The sequence below is a fragment of the Drosophila suzukii genome, chromosome 2L, assembly GCF_043229965.1.
Source record: "Drosophila suzukii chromosome 2L, CBGP_Dsuzu_IsoJpt1.0, whole genome shotgun sequence".
Classification (NCBI taxonomy): Eukaryota; Metazoa; Arthropoda; class Insecta; order Diptera; family Drosophilidae; genus Drosophila; species Drosophila suzukii.
Genome location: NC_092080.1, coordinates 2,375,059 through 2,394,587, shown reverse-complemented (window position 1 = coordinate 2,394,587; position 19,529 = coordinate 2,375,059). Strand labels below are relative to the sequence as shown.

The following is a 19,529-nucleotide window of genomic DNA, read 5'->3' as shown; positions in this document are numbered from 1 at the left end:
GGGTATGTTTATGTATGCGTGAATCGAGCTTGGCTATGCAAATAAGTAGCTTCACCTGAATATGCATTGAAGGCGATGATTTGGATTTACCCGGACCTTTTTCCCCCGAGCTCCGGTTACATCTCTCTATTGGCAGGGGATACATCATCATATTACTGCACCTTGTCGTAAAACAAACTTGCTTCAATCCATCCGAACAGCGCGCTGTATATATATTATATAAGTATAATATATTCAACCACAATCAAATTCTTCAGCCCGCCCGCTGGGTTACATAAGCCACATAAAACTCGGGCTCTCGGGGTGCGTTCAACTTTTACGTATTCAGGCAGCTATAAATGTCATATTTTATCTGCTCCCGCAACTACTCCCGCTGACACTGCCCGCGTCTGCAGCTAAAAATAACAATTTCTAGGGCAAAACTTTATTAAAAATTTATTTAATGTTTACCAGAGTTGCTGCTCCCGCCTTTTTACGCTTTAAAGTTCACTTAGAGTTGAGTTGTAGGCAACGCTTGGGGTTATTCGGCTTATAGATGGGGTCAGAAGAGCCAGGGGCGTTTTTCAAGACAAATTTCACAGGGGCTACAGGATCAAAGCAACTGAATTGGCCTGCGCAGAAATACACAAATAAATTTGATATATATGATAGAAATTTAAATTAAAAGCCCTAGATTGGCTCGAAGGAAGCCGAAACTCTTGAAGATTTTTAAACCTTAACCCAAATTCCCTGGCCAGGATATTCGTGTTGGAGCCAAGTTTGGTGACTCGTATCATAAATCTGTGTTCATTAAACGTGTGTGGCGCACACAGCACCTCCGTCTAACTTTACCGCCCACATCGTGCGACCTAAAAATGCAAAAATCAATATATCAGCAGCAACAAAAAACCGAACTAAAAAAAGGTATAAAAAAACCCACTCAAAAACGTGCGACATTTACAACAAAATTTTATATTGTACCACGGCGCACACACATAACTATTTTGCATAAAATAAAATTTGTCGTAGTGGGTTTTATTCACTTTTTTTCCATAGGACTCTGAGTAGGACTCAACCTGGCACTGATATACACAAAGCACGTATGTGGAATGTTTCGGTTGCCATTGTCCTTCCGTATGTCCTTTTGTTGCTCGTTTGTTTGGCGCCCGGAGACAAAAGCTAAGAGGAATCTCTGTCAGTCAGCCGCTTTCCATTTTTCTCTCGATGGGAGCAGGAGCGCACACATTGACCCAAATTTAAACAATTGAAACTCAAAAAGAATGAAATAATAGTATAGTTTTATAGTGGCTGCAGATATGGCTAGAAGAGCAGCGACAATGTTGACGACAGGAAAACTTTTTAAAAAGGATGTGCCCCTGGGAAGAGGGGTAAAATAGGGGTGACGAAAATTAGGCTGCCACGAAGTCCCAGGAAAGTCAAAAAAGAAAGTAAGACAATAGTAAGGGGAGTTCCATCTGAAAGTAGACAGCAAATTCCATATTTTTAGAGTAAAAGTTGTCTATTTAAAATTTGATTAACATTAACAAAGGTGTCTTAAAGTATGCTATAAAAAATCCTCTAACTTTTGCATTCAAAATGCATTGTTGCATACTTTTAGGCATATTTATAAGAAGCTTACCTATTTTTTATCCAATTTCTGGTCTTTCATTTATAAAGACTACTGTACTTCGCCTTTGTTCTACCCTACTTTTCGTCAACTCCTGTTCTGGGTGAATATTCATATTTCTGGTGATCTAGAAAAAGTTATGAATTATTAAATATGCATACAATTATATCCTTCGTCTGGTCTGAGCGACAGAGAAAATTTTATTTTTCGTGTGAAGTAAAATAACAGCAGGAATAACTGCAACTGCAACTCATATTCCATGCAAATGCTGCTCTTGTTGTTCTGCAGGTGCCTAGTGCTGTCTCCCTCTAACTCTCTTTCTCTCCCTCCCTTTCTAACAAACTCTAACAATTTGTCATACGAGGCGTATGTGTGATATTTGTCCTGTGCAATGATGCGTAGCCAAGAGCTGTTGTGAAATTAGGTGACACAATTTCACTCTACTCATAGTTCTGCATGAGGCTTCATTTAATTTTTTTTGTTTTTCGCAAATTTAAAATGCACTTTTCTGATGGTATTTTAAATGAGAATTGTTCCATCAGAGTGTTAAATTGTTTTATGGAAAGGGAATTGTATGGGGAGTTATATGTTGAGGACAAATGTTTAAAAGTTTTCAGTCATGCTCAAGAAAATAAATGAAGTTAAGAAGACAGGGCTTTAAGATTGTGGTCTAGATGAGCTGAGAACTTTATGTTTGCCTTTATAAGTTGGGCATATTACGAAGTTTAGAATATATCTAAAGTTCCCAGTCATAACATTGAAAATTCTTTTTTCTCAATGTGTTAAATAAGTTACATATCCTTTTAGAACATATAAAAGTCTGGGTTGTATGCAAATGCAGTTCTACTTCTCCGTAGCTTTTTATAGATGTCATACCTTTATCCCCCTGCTCTAAGCCCAGTGTACACTCACATATATCCTCACAGAGCATCTCTGAGCCCGGAAAGGAATCATAATAATGAGTTAGTTTTTTCTCTCTGGGCTAAGCCCTTCTCCTCGACTTCTGCTGCCTCTTCGCAAAGCGGAAGGCTAACAGGAACAATGACCTTTAACGCTCTTTAGCCATTAATGATATTCATGCCGGGCTATTTCCTGGTCTGGACCTCAGCTTACTCTTCATATCCTTGCGTTTGTTTTTCTGTTGTCGCCTGCTTTCTATTCTGCCGCTCCTTTATATGATATCCTGTGTGCTGATGGTGGAGAGGAAATAACTTACAATTGACCTCGTTAGTCGCTGTCTCATGTGTGCGAGAGTGCCGGCTAGTTTGGCTTTAGTGTCGTGACCTCTCAACTATATTATATCCTGCTTGGCCAGCAGCACATGTACGGGATAAACGAGCTTGGGGGACTGGAGAGCGGCTAATGCTGATTCAATTACGATCTCGGATGAAGATGGACCAGATGCAGATGACCCTATTCTTTACGATATAATTCCACTCCTTCTTTTACTGCCCTGCACTTAACGTTGGCTTTAAAGTTTAAGTATATTATAATTATTTGCCTGGGCCCCAAAGCTGCCACAGTTAATTAAATTTAAATTACACTTCTTTTATATTTTTTTTACCGGCGAGAGTGGGGCTTTTTAAAAGGATTTCCTGCACGCATTTAAGGCTCGCAAATAAATTAAAAGTAATTGTGTTCGGGGAGTCCTCTGAGCAAATACGCAGCTCCAGCAGGACTAAACAAATCAACGCTGGGAGCAACGGCATTGGCCCACTGAGAAGGATATCCCCAAGGACTCGAACAACAAAAACATAACTTGTTATCTTTTTTTACGACGGTTTGGTTTCATTTTTTTCGCTATTGTTGTTTATCATGTATGTCCTATATGTATTCGCTGGTTCCCCGTTGGAAATGTAAACATGTCCTTATTCGCATCTGTGTGTGTATGGCTGTGCGCGAGTGTGTGTGGGCTGTCAAATGTCATTGCCAGTTGGTTATGTGGCTTTCGACTCCGCAGGAGCAGCGGTGGCATCGGCGACAGCCAGCAACAACATTGCTGACACATAACAATAAAATAGAAGCGTTTATATTTTTGTTATTATTTGATAAACACCCTGCACCGCAGACGGGTAGCCAGGAATTCGAAATCGAATTGGGGAAGGATTGATAAAAACACCGAAAATACTTTCAAGACTTTCTAGACACTGGTCTTCCTAAATCCCATCTTTCTAAATACAAGATATTTCCGTTTAAAAAAATATTAATTGCTCATTATTATAAAGATTAAAAAAAAGAGCAGGCAAACATTTTATTTCCAAATATTAAGCAAATGTATAACATATTAAAATTAGTTTTAGTTACTTTCAACGAATATCTTACTAATGGCCTTTTGACACTTGCATAATTTTCGACTAATGGAATGGATATGTTTATTAAAGCTAAGGCAGCCTAAATATTATTTAATGTACATATAATTTCATTGAATTTTGTGAACCTTTTTTATTTATTTTAAAAACAAAAAATGTCAGTTGATAAAAAAGCATGCAAGTGTCATAAGGTCCAAAGATATAGTCCTTAAAAATATTGTGTTTGTTCTAGAAAAGATTGACTTTTTTGGTAATGTATTAAGAATGGTTTTTCCATATTTTGTTCCTATATCCTATCCTTAAAACATTTTTTTTTTTGGGAATGAGACATAGGGTTCCATAGGTTAACATACCTTTTCAATTGGAAGAGTATTTTCCTCCCCTTTCATAATGCCACACATAGGATCGGGAATACCCTGGCTTTTCGCAGCATTTCCCATCCTGGCCTCCTGCCATAAGCCGTTCGGGGGACAAAAGCCATCATAATAACTACACATCGGTGTTTGCTGTCGGTTTTCTTTTTGATACTAGTGCTCTGGCTGCTGGTGTGGTAAGGTCGCACCGGAAAGTAGGTTGAATATTTGCAATACTTCTGCCCCGGCCCCTTTAAACATATCGCCGCACAAGTGTTAAAATCGCTCATCATGTCAGCTCGCACAGCTGCCGGCAGAAATCCTGTGGGTGGGTCTATGGCTCGCTATTGAACTTTATGGCCATAAAAGCGGGAAGTATGTACACACATATATGGAATGGATATGGGATATAAGTATATAGGGGCCGCTGTGTATTTATATTTGTATGAATTCTGTGCTGACAATCGCTGTGTTATGCCGAGCTAAGCATTTCGAGGCAGCAGCTGTCTGCAATTGTTGTGGCATTTTAAGTCTGCTCAGATCATCGCCAGATTTAACACACAGCAATTGTGGACAGTATTCGTAATATTCTGAAAGCCCAGTTGCCTTCATATTGGCCCATAAAAACACCAAGTAAATCGATACAAATTGTACATAAAACATTGGCCACGTTGAGAGCTTATGCTGGGCTTCAGCCTGCTCTAAATATCATTTTGACAGATGAATCTTTAGAAATAAACTATGAGCTGGGACTCACTATTAAATGAATGTTTGTTGACTCATATTCACTTGTAATATAGTAAACAATAATAACTAGTTGTTAAAGTGACATACAAGATTCCGAAGAGGACAACTGATATTTTCAAAATATTCATACATATATGTCTACAAATATCTTAAATGTTTGCCATTTTATAGGAGTGCTAATAACGCCATTTTATTTTCAGGGATATCAAAATTGAATTCCAATTTAAATCAATTTTAATATTAGTTTTTCAATGGTTTTTCGTGCCACTTTTTGAAATTGAGGAATTTTAAATTAAAACTGCGACCCTTAGTCCCCCAGCTTGCCAAAACTTTCAGTTATTTCTCGAAATATTTCAATGCAATTTGGGTTCTTAAAAAAGAACTCAACCCACATATACTCAATCAACTGCCAACTACATCAAATGTGCTCTGATTCGCATTTCTGCCACTTTTTCCCCCGCCATAAAGCCCGTATTCCCCCAGCTCTTTCCCATTTATACTTCAATCATAACTGGCGCTGGCCCGCAGAAAAAACTCCACAGAAATGCCACAAAAGTGTTTACATAGCGTCAAAGCGAAATATTTTATCGACACGCACATGCCGACACCACCAATCTCATCAGCCGCATCTCACCCCCTGCAGCCAATCTACACCCACGCGACTCGATTCGCATGTTAACAACTACGGGGGGCTGGGAAAAAGGGGGCGGGGCCAGGATCAGGACGAAAGACCCAACCAAACCACACCAAAAAAACCAAAGGAAGCCAAAAGGCGCAAAAAATTATTACGCTTTATCTTTTGATTTAACCTTTTGTGCGACAAAAGCTTTTAATATGCAAATGACTAAATGAGCGTCTTGAGGCCATGGGCATTGGCTTTGCTTTGGTCGGGGTGGTTTCTGGCTCTTGGGGTCGGAGGTTTGGTCAATTGGTACATTTGCACATTTCATTAACGTCGAACCCAATGGAGGAGTTCCTTTTCCTATTCCACTAGCTGCTAACTAGCTGACTTAGCCTTCGACTTCGCTTTGATGTTGTGGGTGCACTGGGAAAATATGATTAGATATATCATTTAGGATTAGGTTGTATATACTGAGGCATTACAAAATAACTATATTTTATATTTAATATTATATTAATATAAAATAATATATTTAATTTAATGAGAAACTTGAAGTGTGTGATCATCACCTTTCAATTAAATATAGACACCTATTCAAAACCTGAAATGATCAATTATATATCTATAAAAGTTAGTTCAGATTAAAAAATATCAACATTTTTTAACATAATAATTTTAAAATATATAGGGAATCATCCTGTTTTTTTCTCTGTGTACTTCTGCCTGTGTGTGAGCCTGGGTAAGTGTTAGTCTGCTCACTTGGCACACTTCAGCACACTTATTCATGCACATTTGCATATCATTATGTGTGTGAGTTTGCCAAAAGGAGCAGAAACCGGGCCGAAAGCCTCGTTTTTCTCCATCCAGGATCCCGAACTCCCATAGTTTTCCAGCCACTCCCTCTCTCGCTTTCTCCCTCTCCACTCCGTCGGCCTTTCTCTTTCACTCATCATATTGCCTAGATTTAAGATTATGAGCTGGGTGAATTTTGTGGCTCACCACTGTAGTATGTTAGTATGTAAATCTCTGGCCCATTCCATAACCTCTACTTGGGGCACAGGTCGCAGGTGGCTTGGGTTATTAAGTCGATTTTCCTCAGCCAGGACGACCAGCTTAAAGACTTTGCTCCAAAGCCCGAATGAGATGGAATACGAGCTTGGGCAGATGATGACTTAAGTTTGTTTCGTAAAACTTTATTGCCCTCATACGGGGCGAAGTGAACGTAAAATTTGTATTGGCCCAGTTCAAAATCCACCAGTGATATCTGGGCTGGGTGATGCTGAAAGAATTCGAGGAAAAGTCGCAGCTTATCCTGTTCAAGATATTTTGAAAATAATTTCCCAAAAAGGCTTACGAAAAATTGCATGTTTTGGCAATAAACAAAGGGTATTAGGTTTTCTTAGAAAAATCTTAGATACAACTTTTCATATCTAATTGCATTTTAAGCCAGGAATATTTTAAGAGGAATCTCATAGTTTGTTAAGCCGAAAAAATAAGGCATTAAGAAATAAAAAGTAAGATTATATTAAAGGCATTGATTTTAGTGAAGCTTAGGTATATTTATTTAGCTGTATATTTCTTCTTCAAAAATTCACAAATGATTTTAAGCAAAGAAAATTGTTACTGCTAAATAATCTTCTCCCAACTTCCAATAAATTTGCCATCAGAGACTTCCCATTTCCGATTCACATGACAAAAGTCAACTAAACAAATTATATTTAAATTTTGGTAGCATTTAAAGCCCCCCTAGGAGCCATAAATTGTTCGTCCTGGCCACAACCAGGACCTTGCTGAACCCCAGGACTCGGCTGCTTGGCTGTTCGTGGGGAAAAACTAGACAACGGAAACTTTTCCCCCAGCTCCTGTCGTCTCATTATGCCTGCCATTTAAAACAAATTCAATATTCGCTATGCTTTTTTGCCCTCAACATGGTCAACACCTTTGAACTTTCACCACCGCTCCTCTGCTCCTCGGGCCAGAAAAATGCCCCATTGCCACAGCGTTTAGCATGAAATTGAAAGAGCCCCTGTCGCCCCTGCAGACAAGTGACTTGATTTGCCCGCAACTATCCAACAACAGGAAGCCCCAAAGCCTTGTTTCAAAGTTGCAGGTTCAGAGCAGGTCCAGGTCCAGGTCAGGTCAAAAAGCCAGGGGGATAGGGGAATAGGGGGCTGGGGGCTGGGGGGATAGTTGAGGCTATCCAACAGATTTCTGTTACTTTATTATAAAACTGGGCTTAGTTGTTTGGCCCCGATTGCTTCTGTTGCTCCTGGGGATGCTGTTTATGCAGATGCTGCCCCCTTTCCCTGTATTGATTTTGGCAGACCTGAGCCATACCGATTGGCAGTGATTCCGTTTTGAATTTTGCCACAAGTGATTTGGCTACAACTGCAACAGAAATTGCTGCCGTCATATCCACTCTAGGTATTTTTCCACAGAACACTCTCATCCCATTTGCCCTCTGTCACTTTTTCTCTGGTGAAGATTTTTCATGATTATGGCCCTATATCTGTTTTAAGCCAAAGGGCATTTGACCTGGCATTTTGTCTCTTGGCTTTTTGAGTCCTTTTCCTTGCGAAATAAATCCAGAAAAATATTGTCATTTCATTTCATAACAGAGAATTGTTGGCTTTTAATTGAATAAAAACCAAATCACATAAACTCAGCCATTAAATCAGTTCTTTTATATTTCTTGCTAATCAAAACTTCAGAACGAAAATATTATTCAATTGTGATGTATGGTTTAGGTACTACAAAAAAATCCCAGTCTAAATAAAATAACCCTAGAGTAACTTTGATTTCTGGTACCAAATGCAATGACAGGTTTTTGGGAAAATTTAATTGAATTTTATGTCAAAATATCATTAGATTTGAATATTTTTAGCTGCCGGTCAGCGTTGTTTTTTTGTCCCTCTTTTCTTTGCCAATTTTATTTAAATTCTATTTCATGTTGGCTGTCTGCCAATTTGTCGTTATCCTTTGTCCTGGCTAAATTTCAATTTGATTAAATTTGAAATATAATATAATAGCAGCAAAACCTTTTTATTCCATCTTGCTGCTGTCTGGCTGTCCGTTGTTCATCTTTTTTATTGGCTCGTATTTTAGTTTTGCCAAATAGCGCTTGATATGGATGCAAGATAGTGGGTCACCGACAATAAGAGCCATGAAAGAGTGAATATCAGCAAAATCCCTTCAGATAATCCCACTCGATGAAAAAAAGTCAGAATAAATAACCGCTGCCGCACAGAGAGAGAGGGATTGGTGGTTGGGAAAAGAGGAGGATTGGATGTCTGCCTGACCACAGGACCATACGATATACGTTAATTTCCAGCAGCGAACTTAATGCCCACCATAAAACTCGTAATTTTTATGATGCCGACCACGGGAAACAGACAGGAAACCGGCTCAAAAAGTCAACAGACACACAAACACACAGAGGTGGTCTGAAATTGCTCATTAGGCTGTGGAAAACCCGGAAATCATGAGAGGACTTTAATAGTACTTATTTTACTTTATCTTCTTTTAACAATATAATATACCCATCATATAATTTAAAATTAGTATTTAACCTAATATAATTAGAGATTTAATTTAAACATTTCATTACAAGAATAATTTGTTTTCTATATACAAAATTTATATATTTTATTAATCTTTTTTGAGGTACCTAGCTGTTTCATACCTTAAAATAAATTAAAAAATTCCAAGACTTGTATACTTTATTTATATATTTTAACGATTTTTAAAGCCTGAATGATGTGCTGCTAGTGGTATTTTAAATATGACTTTGAATAGTTATGGTATGTATGTATTTATATTCATTAAAGGGACTTAGCTGCTTATTTTACAAAAATATTCAGAGCTCATGTAACATTCAGCAAAGCCCTGGTGCCCCAGACTTACGGATATTGCGCAGGGATATACATTTCATGCTCACTCCCCATCTCGCAATGCAATTGCCCTAAAGCCCCATGGGTCATCATAAAAATTTTCACCACTAATGAGGCCGACGATTAATCGAAAAATGCCAGAGTAAACAATTACCTGCCATCCCGCAGTGCTTCAGTCTGGTGACGTGTTAATGTCGCCGAAAAATATATATAGTACTGCGGAGTTGTGGAGTAAGTACCGCCAGCAGTTGCGTAATGGTTAAGTTTACCATTAAAGGTAATTGCAGGGCTCGGGGTCCTTCGACAATTAAGTCTGCGACTAGAAATAACTGGGCGGCTAGAGACCTCTTGTTAAATATCAATTAGACAGGCTGACATGAAGTTAATCCTCGTGCAACAGCACCCACCCATCTCCGCCCCTGCACTTTGAAATATGCAACAAAATATGTGCAAAATGCATTTGACATAAAAGTTGCGAGAGCGTCAAGTTGTGCAAAACTATTGTCACACATGCACACAGCCAACACAAAATTCCATTAAAGTTTTGCATTTGAAATTGCATCACCAGAAAGCTTCTGAGTGCGGGTGTTACCAGTGGGCGTGGCCGGGGACGGGGCGGGGCGGGGCGGTCTGGTATGCGATGGGGCGTGGCATTGTGGTGGCTGTTGCGTCTGGTGTGCATGTGTGTATCTGTGTGTGTGCGGTAGCTGATACTGATTGAGGTTAGTTTAACCCTAGACTAGCCAGATTTTGCTGGCAAAAGGTAAGGTCACCCAGTGCTATGAAATACTGCAATTGGACAGGTTTCAGCTAAATGATAGCTTGTATTTATTCGGAAATATCAATGAACTATCAAATTATTTTATTATAACAATCTGCCCCACAGAGTTTTTTAATGAATCTTAATTTTAAAGTGTTAATAGTTACATAGTTATTGAATCAAAATATGCATTCCCTAAAAAAATTGTAAATTAAACAAATTTGAGGAGTACGGATTTTTACGTTTTTGACTTGGTGTAAAAAAGTGCACAAATAGTTTTCATACATTCTTAAATCAAATTTAAGTCGATATTGAAGAAGGCGTTCATATTATAGACCTATAGATTAAAGAATCTAGAGAAAAAATCTTTTTAAGAGTGTTAGTAATTTTAAAATATATACCGATATTTTTAAATGTTAAAAATTGTTTGATTTGTTCCATTAAAACTTAAATATCTGTTATTTTAGGTCCCTGGCTTTCATATTCAACTAGGAAAACATAAAAAGGTTCATAAAAAATTCAAGTAATGGCTTAAAGAGTTTGCTTTCAGCCAACTGGCTTTCAAGCGCTTCGCATGGTTGCAAACTTTTCTAAAACGGCTTTGATAATCGCTTTCTTTGATCTCGATAAGCAAAATCACTTTAGCCGTCAATGCTCATTGGTCGTTATGGGGTTAATTCATGCAAAAAGGTTATGCAGCTGCAGCACTTCACTTCGCCATCTATGTTCGTTGTTATTTCATTTGGCTTTCTTTCCATTTTTGTCAGCAGCCAAGTCAAGGCGGGCCAAAGGCAAATGCGAAAGCAAACGCAAAACCCGGCCAAAAGTGGTGGGGGGTCACAGATAGAGAAGAGGTCGGAGGTCAGGCGAGGAGGAATGGCATCCCGAGATGCGAGATGCGAGAGTGAGAGCCCAAGTAAGCCAATCAAGGCATTCAAAGAGAGCATATTTAAATAGCTTTTAACATGCACGAGCTGTCGAGCTGGCTGCCTTAGTTAAGTGAAGGCCAAAACCAAAGGCGACACAAAAATGCAGCCAAAAGAGGCGACAGCCGAGCAGAGTAGACAATTTTCAAAATTGCCAGGGAAGGGTTGAGTCTCCTGTTTTCAGTTTTCAGTCTCCAGTTTTCGGTTTTCAGTTTCCAGTCGTTTAGGAATGCAGCCAACGTTATGCATTTCGCCTTGCCATTCCTTTGATGCACCATCACCATGGCCCAGAAAATGCATTGGAATCCAAGGAGCTGGGATTGCCAGACTAATGGATGTCACGAAAGGTGATGGATTTCTCCTTAAATGGCAAATTTTTATTGGAAGTCAATGGTTTATCTTCGAATGTATGTTACATATTTCAGGGAAATGGCAAATACTACTGAGAAAAATATTTGAAAGCAACCGAACCTTATATTCTTAATTTTCCCTATTTAAACTGGTACCCAAAATTCTACGAGAACTTGTATTTTAATTAGGGACTATAAAAATCAAATTTCAAATTGAGTAAGCGGTGATATATAACAATATAAAACTGAAATATCTTCTTTCACAATTTTAAAAAACTGTAAATGTTGTTAAAAATTCAGTGAAGTAATATATTGTAAACAAAAAATGGTGAAACATTATTTTATAAATATAACAAAATGGGTTTGCTATTTTTTGCGAGTGTTCCTGAATGGTCAATGCAATTTCCAGCCTATTTTAAATATTTAAACATGGCATAAGCCAAGGTTTTTGGCACAAAAATCTGTCAGAAATATTGCAAAGAATCGCCAGGAATTTGCCAGAGGCGTTGGCATCCTTCATCCTTCAGACGGGCCGCATGTTTTTCGATTTTCAAGTGTTTTTTGTTTGAATCGCTGCTGTTGCGAGGCTGAGAGCCAGCCTTTGTCCACAAAGGCGGCAGTGCTAAGCAAACAGGAAAGGCATAAAACATACTCACACACACTGGCACACACACACACCCACACCCCACACACATACCCATACATTTGGGGGGCATTTAAGCGCATATTTATTGTACAACGTTGCGTATGCGCAATAAATTTTCACAAAATTTCGACGCATTGTGGCAATAAAATGACATTTTTTCATATTTACACATAAAGTCAACGGAAAACCGAAAGAGAAACGCGAAGGGATAGGCTTAGGGGGCTGAGGAGGACGTTTTGAAGGATGTTACAACGATTTTTTATGGCCCCTTTTGCTTTTGATATGATGCGAAATATTTTCAGCGCAGACATTTTTATTTATATTTATATATACTTTTATCTATACACATTTGATATGAGATGACGCGGGACAGCGGCAGCAACAACAAGAAATGTGGCAAAAGCCGCAGCACATGTGACAGCTCTTGTTGTTGGTGCTGTTGTTGGGGACTTGATTCAATGCCAAAATGTTGTTGCAGCTAAAAACGACGCATAGAGCCATAAAATAGGGGAATTTAAGAGAGAAACAATTAAATTTCAGCTGACTAGGCAGGATAAATAAATGCAGTGATACGTCAACCAGTTCTTAAAGTGTAGAATATTAAAAAAAAAGAGAAATGATATTATAATACTAGTAAAAATATATATATCAAACCAAATTAATTACCATAATGGAAGCTGCTTGTCCATAAGCAGCTGTATTTGCTTTAATTCCATGGATGTTATTTTTCGCCCAGCATAAACCTTAACATTGCCTGTTAAGCTTTGCAAGTTTTGATCCTATAAAAGGGTCTAAAAGCCTGTCGAACCCAAAGAGGGAAAAAAAGCCATGGTGCACGCATTTGCACATGCATAATAAATAAACATGGCCGCCCGCAGGCAGTTGCTAAGCCAATGGGTGCGGAATGTTTGGGGGCCGTAGAGTAAAGGACGGCTCAAATTTACGCATTTGTAATTACGTAGGAATTAAGCCGCCATCAACATTTAATTGCTAAAAGCTTTGCTTGCCAGCCGGGCAGTCAGCCAGCCAGCCAGCCAGCCACGCATGTAGAGAAATGGAACATTTAATTAACAAATTTTACGCATTTATTTTCTATTTTCATGATGCTGACCAAACCGTGACAACATAATTTGCCCGGAACCCGATTCGAACCGCAGTGAAAACGAAGGACGTCGAGGCCGTCGAGGGGAAATCAGTGTCGCTGCCCTGCCCCATCACGGAGCCACTGGATAATGTGTATATGGTGCTCTGGTTCCGCGATAATGCCGGCATACCGCTCTATAGGTGAGTCCCCACGGGTCTCCATGGTCTCAATTGGTCCATTGTCTCACATATAATTAAATGCAAACGGGAGTCTCGAGAGTTGCTACCTTTTTTAAATTGTTTGGGGCGCTAACGCACATAAGTATGCTATGATTTCCCCCTGTCCTTCGGTGTTTTCCTTGTGTGTGTGCGTTGGCAGGATGTGTGATTTAGCTTAGCCACCCCACCTGTTTTTGTTTCCGTTTTTTCTCTCCCTCTCTCTCCCTTTTTTTTTTGTTTGACTTTTGTTTTCCCTCTGTCTGCGCCTGGGTATTAACTTAATTATGTTTACCTAATTTAGAGTGATTAACCTCGGGCCATGACAAACCACAGGAATTATGTGCCCTGTACGGGGCGAAAATATTCAAGTCGAACGGCGACGGACTGCGAAGATTAAATTACAGGAAAATGGCCAAGTAAACGCAGGTCAGATCACACCGGTCGGGTCAACCGAAGTCGGGTCCCCAATAAAATGGCCGTAATTGACGGCCCTCGGCTGGAAAACCTGCACTGTGTTAGCTTCTAATTGCATTCACGGCATTTTCACGCCACGTTGCGCCCTTTGGTTGTCAACCAAAGATTTTTTCCTCTACATAATTGCTTTTCCCTTCGCTTAGAGTATCTTGGGGTGTGCGGAAAAGGTTGAGAATATTGCAGTTGGAAATAGTTAAGAGGGTATTTATTTTAGAATCATCAATTTTATTTAATCAAGCTGAAATTTTAATATGAAACATTTGCAAGATGGTAGTATCTATATGGTAGATGGTAGTATCTATATCGAAGGTGATCTTAATAAAAATGTTTTCCAAATAATTTAGTATGCTGTAGAATATGGATTTAGCTTTAGAAAATCAAAAACTCAGAGAATTGTTATTATCCATAATGAACGGTTTATCTTGAACCTATATACATTAATTGGTTAGTTTTTGATAAGGATGTACAATCATGCTTATATAAAATATATATAAATGTGATCAAGTTATAAAAAGATTTATAAATACGGATTATATTTTTTAACCTTCATTAATATTTTCAAAGGTTTTGTTACTAAAATTCCTTTTAAAACAGTATAGATCAACGATAAAGAAACTAATTCCCAACACCAAAGGTATACTTATACCTTGTCAGCTTTAAAATTTGGTTATGAAAACCACAGGAACTAATATTATCCGAAGAGCAGCCTTAACTTTTAACCCACATAAATGGAGTTTGCTGGTTTTGCCGCTGCAGTTAGGCCAACTCGATTTGGCTTAAGGGTATTTCCAAATTCAATCAGTCAGTGCACTTTATTTCCTGTCCCGCCATCCTGCGTCCTTAGTCCTTCGTCCTGCGAGCCTCTTCCCTTTCAGTCCTGCCTGCTTGGGCCGTCGGTGCACTTTTATTACACTCAATTTGCATGCAGTCGCGTTCGCCGGCAGCCGAGTTCGTTGCGTATTATTTAGCTATAAACATTTGCTGCATAGGCTCCGGATCCCCGACAACCATTATTAAGTTGGAGCGAGTGCCTCCGCAATTTCGCTTTCTGCTCCTGCTGCTGCCATTTAAGCGAAGTGCAACTGTTTTTTAGGTTTTAATTAAAACGGCGTCGCAAAGGAGCAGCAAAAAAAAGGAATAAAATTTGGGTTATATGCCCCTTTTCCCCTGCACTTCAGCCGACCGGCTGCTGGCCGTGCCGCAATTAAGTTGTTGCATTTGCAACGAGTGCAAGTTCGACGGCTTCCCGCATAAATTATTGTGTGTTGCATACAAAAGGGCGCTTAACCCTCGGCCGCCGCAGAAACATTCGAAAGTGGCTGCAACAGCAACAATTTGGTGGAAAGTGAAAGAGCCGTGCCATTGAAGGGAGACAGCAACAGAGTGGCTGAAAAGGACCTCTTCTGATTGAGAGACCTCAGTCTGGTTTCAAATTTCAGGCATCCGTCAGAATGAAAAAAATGTTAATTGACGTAGTCCACTTTAATGAAATTAAATTCAGCGTTAAGCCATGTAAAAGGTGCAAGTATTTCAGGTATTTTAATTATTTGCCTTTAAAGCCATTTGCTTTAAATAAATAAAATCACAATTAATATCGCTGCAAGTGAGTGTGATTTTCAGCCTGGGGCTCTGGTGTTTGCACGCGATTATCTGTTTATTTATTTGCTTCACAAACTTTAAAAATATACTTTAATTAAGAAAAGCAGCCAATCTAAACTTTGCATATTTTATTTGCATTTTTTTTGTATCTCTCTCTGGCTTTTATGCCCAAGTATATTGTCTTTTAAATACCCGAAGCTCTTGGAAAGTTCGAAACTCTCAGGAAGTATAAACTTGGGCCATTAAATGCAGTGCTGGCTTAAATGTGCAGAACAATTTGAGATATATAATGCCTAAAAAATAAAACAAAAAATAATTTTTATCTGCAGAGCATAAATTGCATTTGGCAAGGCTTCACACACAAAAATACCCCCTTTCGCCACCTCTTGAATTTTCCACCCCGCCTAATGAGCAAACCAAAATAAATTACGCTAATTTTCGGGCAAAAAGTTCAGAGGCGTACGGCGAAAAAGAGTGTGAGGGAGGTGGTTGAATTATATTGGCTATGGATTTCATTAATTTCCGAGCTGGACGAAATTTTTGGGGCTTGATTTAATTCACGAGGCAGCCGCCCACATTAAATATTAATGGGGCATGGGCGGGTACATTTTTCAAGGCTTCATGTTATTTAATGTTTTTGTGTGCCCCCATCTCTTTTTTCCCCCAGCTTCGATGTGCGCGATAAGGAGAGCCTCAACCAGCCCCGACATTGGTCAGCCCCGGAGGTTTTTGGCTCACGTGCCAAATTCCATTTTGACTCGCAGCCAGCAACCTTGGAAATTAAGGTGAGATTTACCCCTGGGTGTCCAGAATCCATACCATCCATTAATTTTGCATGAGGGGTGTGGCGATGGATAATGAAATAAATGCGGGGATTTAACATTTCAAATTACCTGGAATTAAATAATGCATTCAATCGAAATGCACCTGAAAAGATGCATTCTCTGCAGACTTTTTTGGGCCACTGGGCATGCTTATTTCTATCTGTATAAAAAACTTTTAGCATGAATGCACATTTTAAATAAATAAATGTCCAAATGAAGGAAAAAAACCGGTAAATAAAAATAGCACAAAGTATCCCATTTAAATAGGTTGGCCTAAAATAATCCAAATACAAATCGGTAGTGAAATTTTATATTTAGACTTTTAATTTCTTTTTTTTGCCCCGACAAATGCAATTTGCGATACAAATCCAATGAAGCGATGAGTGTTATACATTTAATGAAAATGAAAATCCCAAATGCGTAACAGAAAAACATCAAAAAAAGAAGGAGAGTTGGCCAAAAACAGAAAAACCAAATAGCGGAAGCAGCAATGGCGAAAACATGGCTAAGAAGAGCCGAGGAAACTGAATGTGGAATGTGGAAAACAAATTTAGATATCAAAAGTTGTTAAATTGCCTGGCGCACGCGAAATGTTTATTAATGTCTTGCATGTTTACAGATAACTTGATTTAGCGTTTCTGTCATGCAATACATAGATACATACCATCGCACTTCGTACTTCGTACTTATGCAATGTGTTTGCTACTTCAGTTCTTCGCCTTGGGTTTCCTTGCCCTGGCATTTGACTTTTTAAAGGCCAACTTAGTTAAGGTCTTAAGTAAGTTAAGCAATAAACAGGGGGTTCTCGTTAACGAGCTGCATTTTGAAATGAATGTGAAATGCACACGAAGGGGCGGCAGCCGTACATCCGCCAGGTGAAAATGCTCTTGGAGTCTAGCAAAAATTATTACTTATGAGTTATGTGCGAAAATTGCACTGGGTGGGGCCTTGCTGGGGTCTAAGCTTATAAATTAATTTTAATTGCGTTTCAATTGCGAGCCAATTAACTTGACGCTATTTATGAGTGGCAAGCGAATGCAGGAGTCGAGTATCTTTGAGTGGTTGTCGTGAAAGGATACGCCTGTATCACCAATATCACTTCAAAGCGCTGGGTTTTCAAAGAGTCTTAGTAAAGCAGGTCAAAGACCCTCGAAATGCAACGAGAATCATACTTAATGAACCTACAAAATATTTTCTTTGGGCGACAGACCTGAACGAAGTTTGTCATTAATATTTTACACTTCACAGAATAGTATTTTCCATTTTTCTTTATAAATATTATTAAAAATTCTTCCATTCACAAAAATTTTTGAAAATAGACCAAAAGCATTTGGGGAAGCGAATTAACACTAAAAGATTTATTTGATTTAAGCCATTGAGCAATGTTCAACCAGAAAATGTCATAATAATGTTAGAAATCCTGTCTCGGTCAATTGAATTATTTAATAAGTGAATAAATTCAAATGGATAGAGCCAGGCGGCCAAGAGAACAATCCCGAAAAATGCTATTTATTGAAAGCTACACAGATTTTGCACAGTCACACAAGCACTCTTGAGAAAAAGTGACATAGAAGCAACATTTTGAAATTCACTCGAGTGAAAACCGCAAGAGCTCAAGTGTCATGCAATAATTGAAAATTATATGGTGTTCTGGCAAATGTGTGTGCATGCTAATTTCCCATTTACCTAGCCACCTGCATCACAGAGCACAAACCACAAATAATAACCTACCATTTTTGCAGGATGTCAAGCGACATGATCAGGGTATTTACCGCTGTCGTGTGGATTTTCGCACCAGTCAAACGCAAAGTTTCCGTTTCAATTTGTCAGTAATAAGTGAGTATTGCCCCCATGAAAGACTGTGAAACATTTGAATCGCATTCGGGAGTGTCATTGAAAAACGTATCCATCCATGTGTGTTTTTGCCTACTTCCTGTGTTTGTCTTTAGTACTTCCGGAGCAGCCAATCATCATGGACCGTTGGGGTCGTCAGCTGAATGGCTCTCAATTGGGGCCCAAACAGGAGGGCGATGATATCGTTATCACTTGTCGTGTGGTGGGCGGTAAGTTGAGCTGACTGACTACAAAGGACGAACTTAACCCCAATACCCCTATGCACACACACACACACACTCACACTGGCCATATCCGTATGCTCGGCTAGACAATTTCCTGTTAATTTCCTTAAAAGCTTTGACCGGCAAAAAAGCAAAAGCAAAGAAAAACATCGCACAAGGAAAAGTGCTGCAAATGAAAATATCACAAAGTCTGCTTTGGGTTTCACTACTTTCAGCTTTGGCACTGGCTCGGCTTGCCTTGTGGTATTTTTTCAAGCTTGACTTTTTAATTTGCACCATTTTTCGTTTTTACTAGCATTTTACTAACTCCATTTTTTTCTGTATTTTTTTGGGGTATCCCTATAGGTCGGCCGCAACCGCAGGTCCGTTGGCTCGTAAATGGACTGCTTGTCGACAATCAAAACGAGCACAATTCCGGCGATGTTATCGAGAACCGTCTGTTGTGGCCGTCGGTGCAGCGCAACGATTTGAATTCCGTATTCACATGTCAGGCACTGAATACGCAATTAGATAAGCCCAAGGAGAAGAGCTTCATACTGGATATGCACTGTAAGTAGCGTTGATTGGAACATGGAACCCCCGAACCCATGGCCCTAATACATTTGTCGAAGGTCTGGTGGACTGAATTGAAAACCACAAGCCAGCAAGTTACTAAGGTCCTAAAAGAAATGAGAAGCAGAATGATTAAAGAGAGTTTTCAGACAAATTAATTGCAAATTGCAAGGGCAAGAACAGATTAGTCAAAATATAAAGAAATTTGGGATAAAACAAAACTATCCATAGTATTTTCAGGACAAAGTTTTTTATTTCGGTTTTGCTGATTTACTGATATGAAAGTATTCATGGATCGATCGAATAAATATAGAAAACTGTGATAAGCTATGCAACTTTTTTTGATTACATAAATCTTAATTTTTGCCTACACTGATTTTTAGTTATTATGATATCTAAAGATAAACCTAACTAATATAGAAAGCTGGGAAAATAATAACAGCAGACTTTTTAAATATAACAGTTTGAAGAAAAAGTAGAGTTTTAATATT

The 19,529-nt window shown here is 38.8% G+C and overlaps 1 protein-coding gene across 1 annotated transcript in view; it reads left to right on the top strand.

Moving 5' to 3' along the window:
- The window catches only part of side-II (sidestep II), a 72,468-nt gene that overhangs the window by 20,230 nt on the left and 32,709 nt on the right, over window positions 1-19,529 (top strand). Inside the window, exons 3-7 of the mRNA XM_017089163.4 lie at window positions 13,367-13,493; window positions 16,252-16,369; window positions 18,151-18,244; window positions 18,358-18,471; window positions 18,832-19,035. Coding sequence (XP_016944652.2) covers window positions 13,367-13,493; window positions 16,252-16,369; window positions 18,151-18,244; window positions 18,358-18,471; window positions 18,832-19,035 — 657 coding nt within the window. The remainder of the gene's footprint in view (window positions 1-13,366; window positions 13,494-16,251; window positions 16,370-18,150; window positions 18,245-18,357; window positions 18,472-18,831; window positions 19,036-19,529) is intronic.